The sequence below is a fragment of the Arachis hypogaea genome, chromosome 8 (assembly GCF_003086295.3).
Source record: "Arachis hypogaea cultivar Tifrunner chromosome 8, arahy.Tifrunner.gnm2.J5K5, whole genome shotgun sequence".
Taxonomy (NCBI): Eukaryota; Viridiplantae; Streptophyta; class Magnoliopsida; order Fabales; family Fabaceae; genus Arachis; species Arachis hypogaea.
In genome coordinates, this window is record NC_092043.1 from 28,814,009 (window position 1) to 28,821,314 (window position 7,306).

General features: G+C 30.3%; 1 protein-coding gene across 1 annotated transcript; it reads right to left on the reverse strand.

Annotated features, from left to right (window-relative positions):
• Positions 1 to 5,137: 5,137 nt before the first annotated feature.
• On the reverse strand, positions 5,138 to 5,874 carry LOC140174696 (uncharacterized mitochondrial protein AtMg00810-like). The gene is made up of 2 exons (XM_072200188.1): positions 5,640 to 5,874; positions 5,138 to 5,397 (listed from the first exon to the last, which is right to left on the reverse strand). Exons 1-2 carry the CDS (start codon positions 5,872 to 5,874, stop codon positions 5,138 to 5,140), a joined length of 495 nt encoding a protein of 164 aa, XP_072056289.1.
• Between the last annotated feature and the right edge of the window lie 1,432 nt (positions 5,875 to 7,306).

A 7,306-nucleotide genomic window follows, 5' to 3' on the forward strand; every position in this document is an offset into this window, starting at 1 on the left:
ATTTGTGCTCTGGCGCTCTCCTATCCAGTTACTCCCCTTGTTGGCACTTTGTGCCCGTGCTCGTATTGAGTGTTGTGTTTGTATTCATAGATTAGTGATGGTATTGTTGTAGTAAATAAAATGTTCATAGACTTATAATAATTTTATTTGTGTTTGTTATTAATTTACGTAAAAAAATTTATATAAAATCAAACATTTAATAATTATATTATTTATACTGAATTTTTAATTTTCAATCCATAAATAAAATTTAAATTAGATCAAAATTCTATTTTATTCTACTCATTGCTACTCCTCATTGTCCATCTTTTATTCCTATGTCTCTTTCTTTCTTCCCATTATACTCCTTCTCTGCTATACTTCATATTTAACTATTATATAGTAAATAGTTATTTATTCAATTATATCAACCTTTTTATGATTATTTATATAACATTTTTAAAAAATAATTATTTTTATTCATGTAACTATACGTATAATTAAGATTTATTTATATTTTAATACAGCAAAATTAAATTATTATTTTAATTCTTCTCAATATTTTTCACACAATAAATGCTTTTCATTACAATTTATATTATTAATTAGAATTTAATTTTAATATTTGAACATGAATCTAATTAATATATTATAAAAATCACTTCATTTTATAAGGATTTAATTAGAAAATTGTGTAAATATTTTATATGTGTATATTTATAAAATTAAAGTCGTTAATTAATAGTATAGATTGTGTCTTATATATCATAAACCACATAAAAAAATAAAATAAAATAAAAATTGGAAGATATTAATCAAGTTGGCAATAAGACGCGTCGCCCATGTTATATGTAGAGGTTTAGTCACACACTTAATATATACAAAGGACAAAACTTCCTGTAAGATATGGCCACTTTTGTCGTTGATGGCTGCCTTAACTCGTTTATATTTTGATCTAATTTGATTTATCAATTTCAACCCATAATACATTAAATCACACCAAACTTCTTGTCTTCATCGCACCATTTTAATGAGGTGAATTATATGGTAAAGATATAAATTTATAGATTTTTTTTTATGGGATGAAAGAGAAATTGAAAAAGATAGGACCCTGAATAATAATAAAATAATAAAAAATAACTATAAAAGAAATTTATTTTCTCTCTCTATATCACTCAATCGATATAGTAGAGTGTCCCTTTTAATTAAAGCCTATTACACATACAAGTCTTTTTGTCTTACAAGTCTTATAAGTTAGCACAAGCTCAATAAAACATATGCATTACACTCTCACATTCAAGAGTAAATAAACGCACGTTATTCAACCAATTTCTGTTTTCAAAGCGCGCTACTCACCATGCATTATGAACAACTCTTCTTCTTCTTCCATGAAAACGAGTTTCTTGTCAAATTTGAAGATAATGGAACTTCAGAAATATACCCAAACGATTACAGAAATACACCCAAACGATTATAGAAATACACCCAAATGATTACAAAAATACACCTAAAGGATTACAAAACTATACCTAAAGGATTTAAGAAATACACCCAAAATTCATTGAAATACATATTATGCATAATTCAGAACTTTTTCTCTTTTTCCTCCTCATCTTTTACTGCTTCTTCTTTTTCAAAAACGATTTCAGAACTTGATGTCAAAAAACAATGGAAATCGAGAATAATAAAGAAAGAAATTAAAACAAAGAGAAAAACACGTAAATGAAGAAGGAGAAAGAGAAGGTAAGAAACAAAAGAAAAGAAGAAGAAGAAGAAGAAAGTGCAGTGAAAAACATGCAGTAAGCGCGTTAATATAAATGATTTGTAAAGACTTGTATAAAAATATACTTGTATGCGGAGAATTATTCTTTTAATTAACTATATATATAACCACCAAAACCATAATAACTACATAAGCCACTGCCACTCTAATGTATATGTATAAGAAAATCATTTGTTGTAAATTCTTATGTATATCTACAACAAATTAACATTTATAAGATAACTTACAAATTATGGATTAAAAACTTACATACATATCTAAAAACCTAACCTGCGTCCTTGTAGAATATTAGGAGATATTTCGAGTGTTTGAGTGAAAATATATAAAATGTATATAAAAGGTTGAAAGCAATATTCCAAGAGAACAATAATAAATCATAATCCGTCTATATTAAATTTGAGTTTATTATTCAAGCAGGCATAAAAGCAGAAATAGTAATACAATAAAATTTAGCATTATCTCTTTTTCTAAAAAGAAAAGAAAAGAAAATAACACAAATAATCATCATATTTACAATTAAGAAAAATAAGGAAAAAATTTGAGGATAAAACTTGTTAAGAATCTAAGATCCAATGGTGTAGATTTTGGACCATTTAAATTTATCGTTGTCATTTAATTTTGATATAAAATTAATTAGTAGCTAGCATGGTGAATGGGACCTGCTGGATAACCTAACACACATGTATATGCTTTTGTATGTATATTCTTCTTAAGATGCCTAATCGATCCCACTTCCTCACAAATAATATATATATATATATTAAGAATAATAAAAAATAAAAATAGATTTTACATAATATATATATATATATATATATATATATATATGCACGCTCATGAAAAATTGATGATCAAAATAATTATGTATATTTATGTATATTATTTTTTATTTTTAATATATATTTTATATAAATAATTGATTAATAATTGATATTTTTATACACACGTAATGTATAATATATAGTTGATCTCTATTACTGATGATGATAGGACTGAATGTGATTATTATGGAGTGTGACTAATTATGCCATATATGCGTTGCTACCTTTTTATTGGGTCAATTTCAGTAATCCATCATATCCCTATATATGTTTAAAGTATTTTACGTAATTATATATGCTCAGAGTGATTCAAAAGGTGTTTCAATACATCCTGGTGCATGCAAGGATTTAAGGTTAAGAATACATCTTAAATAATTATTATATATATATATATAAACGATGGATAGCTTCTGATTTTTTAAATTTTTAATAAATATATTTATGACAATTTAAATATAAAAAAGTCCCTGACTTTAATAAATGAAAGACAATTTAATTCTTTCGTTTATTTGCCTCTTATACACTAAATGGAACTGGTTGACATGGTTGAAACGGTATCTAAGTGTTCATTACGGTGTCACGCTGAAGGGGAATAAAGTTCGAAAGACAAATAAGTCTTTGACGTTATTTTGCAAATAAAGTTCGAAGGACAAATAAGTCATTGAGAATTTAGTTCACTATACTTCTATTATACTTCTATTATGAGAATTTAGTTTATAAAATTATGCTTGTATTTTGAAATCTAGTTAACTTGTTGTATTCTGTAATTTAAATTATTTGTATTAAAATTGCAGAAATTGAACTTGTTCTGTTTCTACTTTTTTTTAAAAAATTATATTAGTTCAGTTTTCTCACATTAGTTAGCATTAGTTAGAATTAGTGCATTTGTGTATTATATTAGAATTTGTTAAATTGCATTAGTTCAGTTTTCATCATACCAGTGACATTAATTAGCATGAGTTCATTTATGCATCAAGTTAGCATTAGTTCACTTGTGCATCATTCATGTATTAAGTTAGCATTAGTGCATTTGTGTATTATATTAGAACTAGTATTTTTATCCGTAATAACATTACGGGAATAAAAAAATTTTAAAATTATAGTTCACTTTGTTCTGGCAGTATAAATTATGCATGGCACAAAAGATTTATAAAATCAAACTACTTTTACAAAAAAGTCATAAGTTGACAAAAGTCTCTGACTAAGAAGACCAAGATATCTGTAGATAAAAAATTAAATAATAAGATTTTTTGTTATTATCTTTATATGAAAAAGTCTAATTTTTTATTAATAATTAATTTTAACATTTGTTATCTAAAATTTAAAATAATTTAACGTGTACACTTTTACATTTAAAATATTTTAATTGTAAAAAAATATCGGATGACATATTTTGATTTGTCAAATTACTAATATAAAATATAAATTATATATAGAGTAAAAATAGTAGAGAGAAATAGAAAAATGGAGAGAGGTGGATGAGAGAATTTAGGAAGGGAGTTTATTAATTTGAAAAAAAAATATTTTCTCTCAATTTTAATAAGAGTATGTCATCTTGTCATGTGATATATTTGATTATTAAATTAGATAGTAATATATGATATATAATATAAATATATTTCAATTAGATAGTAATATATGATATATATATAGAAGTATAATGAACTAAATTCTCAATGACCTATTTGTCCTTCGAACTTTATTTGCAAAATGACGTCAATGACTTATTTATCTTTAGAACTTTATTCCCCTTCCAGCGTGGCACCGTAACGAACACTTGGACACCGTTTCAACCATGTCAGCTAGTTCCGTTTGGTTTATGAGAGACAAATGGACAGAAGGATTAAATTGTCCCCCGTTTATTAAAGTCAAGTATTTTTTATATTTAAATTTTGTCAGAAATATATTTGTCAAAAATTTAAAATGCTAGGGATCTATCTGTCCTTTTTCCTATATATATATATATATATATATATATTCACATAGGAATTATCTTTTACGTTTATTTTCATAAAAGTTAAGAATATATCAACTAAAATGTAAAATTTGAAAGAAAAAAAGGGTTATATTTTATTAGTGGTGAGTCGAGTTGTTAGAAGATGAGGGGAGTTGAAGAATTGGAAAAAGAAAATGAATTGATTGTATTGAATCAAATTTTTATTGGTGATATATATATAAGCACAAAACAGTAAGTAAATTCTAATTAAATATAATTACTCTAACTAACGATAGTAAATAACCTAGCTTATGCTGATATCTTCCCTTAAGGTGGAGCATAGATATCATGTATGCTCAGCTTGGCCATCAAAAATATGAATTAAGGCAGAGGAAGTAGTTTTGTCAAAATATCTGCTACTTGGTGCTTGCTGGGGATGTGCACGAAGTTTATTGTATCGGATGTTACCTTCTCACGAATAAAATGGCAATTCATTTCGAAATGCTTAGACCGTTCATGTAGAACAGGGTTAGTGGCCATGTGAATCACTGAAATATTGTCACAGAAAAGCATGGTTAAATCGAGATCGATGTGAAAAAACCTTAGCAATCCAAGCAGTCACACAATTTCATAAGATGCATTTGCGATAGCCCTGTATCCAGCTTCCGTGGAACTTCTGGAGACTACTTCTTGTTTGTTGCTCTTCCATAACACTAAAAAATCACCAAGGAAGGCACAATAATCAGTTGTGAAACCCCTTGTATCAAGGCAGCTTCCCCAATTAGCATCCGTGTAAACAGACAGATTGAACTTATTCGTTGCTGAAAATAAAATGCCTTGTGCCGGAGCCGACTTAAGGTACTGAAGAATTTGGTGAACTGCATTAAGATGAGGGACACAAGGGTCAGACATGAACTATGCTAGTTTGGTGACAGCAAAGGCTACGTCCGATCGGGAGATTGTTAGGTACATCAATCTGCTAATGAGTTTGCGATAAACAGATGAGTCAGCCAAGGTCTCCCCTTCACCTGCGCGAAGCTTCAAATTTGTATCCATGGGAGAGGAAGTAGGTTTGCAACCCAAGAAATTGGTGTCCTCTATAGTAAAAGGGTGTATTTACGTTGGGACAAAAAAAATCCCTTGTGGGATTTTGCCAACTCCAAACCAAGGAAGAATTTTAAGTCACTGAGAACTTTGAGCTTCAAGACTGCCTTCAGTTTCGCTTTAACTCTTTTGATGCTGTCATTGTCGGGTCCAGCTATGATGATGTCAGCGACATAGACCAAGAGGACAATGATTGATGGACCGTCACCAAATAAAAACAGGGAGTAATCACTTTTACACTGTGAATCCATGCTGGAGTAGTGTTGTACAGAATTTAGTGAATCATTGACGTGAGGCTTGCCTCAAACCATAGAGTGATTTGATTAATTTGTACACTAAACCCTGATTTCTCTATGGATGCCCAAGTGGGACTTCCATGTAAACCTCTTCGAATAATTCTCCATTAAGAAAAGCGTTGTTTATGTCCAGTTGCAGAAGATTCTAATTCTTGGTGGTTGCTATGCTTAAGAGAACCCTGACTGTGGTGATCTTCGCCAACGGGCTAAATGTGTCTTTGAAATCGATCCCTGCCTGCTGTGTATAGCCTTTTGCAACCAAACGAGCCTTATACCTATCGAGAGTGCCATCAGTTTTCAATTTTGCCTTGTATACCTATTTGCAGCCGATAGTGTGTTTGTCGGGTGGTAGAGGGACTAGTTGCCAAGTGTTGTTCGTCTCTAAAATTGTGAGTTCTTCAGTCATAGCCTGTCTCCACTACCCATGTCTCACGACCTGATGATAGAAATGTGGTGACATTGGCAATGGTGACCTAATAAACATGGTTAAGTCTGTGGTGGCTAAGGTAGTTGAAAATTGGTTATGGAGTGTTGGTATGATGGACATAGTCTCGAAGATAGTGAGGGGTTTGATGGGATCTGATGGACCTTCTAAGAGGTTAGGGGGCCTCAGAATCAGGTATGGCACTATTTTGGCATGGAGGTGGTAAGGTTTCAGTAGCTGTATTTTCTAGGAGTGGTTGCACATAAGGGGTGGGGTCTGGATCTGAAGTAGGTCTTGGGAGCAATGTCTTATTGAATAGATCAGAATCAAGGTCAGGGTTTAATTTGTTGGTGAATGGAAGAATGGATTCATGAAAAATAACGTCTCTAGATACGAAAAATGATTTTGATTTTAAATTGTATAGTTTGTATCCCTTGTAACTTATTGGGTAGCCAATGAACACTAATGGGTCAGCTCGAGCATTAAATTTTGGTCTTCCATTTGAATTAGTAGCTGCATATGCCAGGCAGCCAAAGACCCTTAACCTCTCATATGTCGGTTGTTTGTTGAACAAGATCTCAAATGGTGACTTGAAGTTGAGCAATTTTGATGATGTCCTATTAATCAGAAATACTACCGTGGCAACACACTCTCTCCACAACCAGATAGGGACCTTGGATTGGAAATAGAGTGCTCTAGCTACATTAAGAATGTGTTGATGCTTCCTTTTAATCATTACGTTCTGCTGAGGTCTGTATGGGCAGAAGAACTGGTAGAGGACTCCCTTTTCATGCAAGAAGTCAGTAATGGCCAACTCTTTTGCATTGTTCGATCGGATGCATTTGATCTTGGTATTGAATTGAGTTTCAATTAATGTATAAAAATGTATGAGGTAACCTGCAACTTCACTTTTGTTATGCAAAAAATAAATCCAGCAAAATCTTGTGCAGTCATCAACAATAC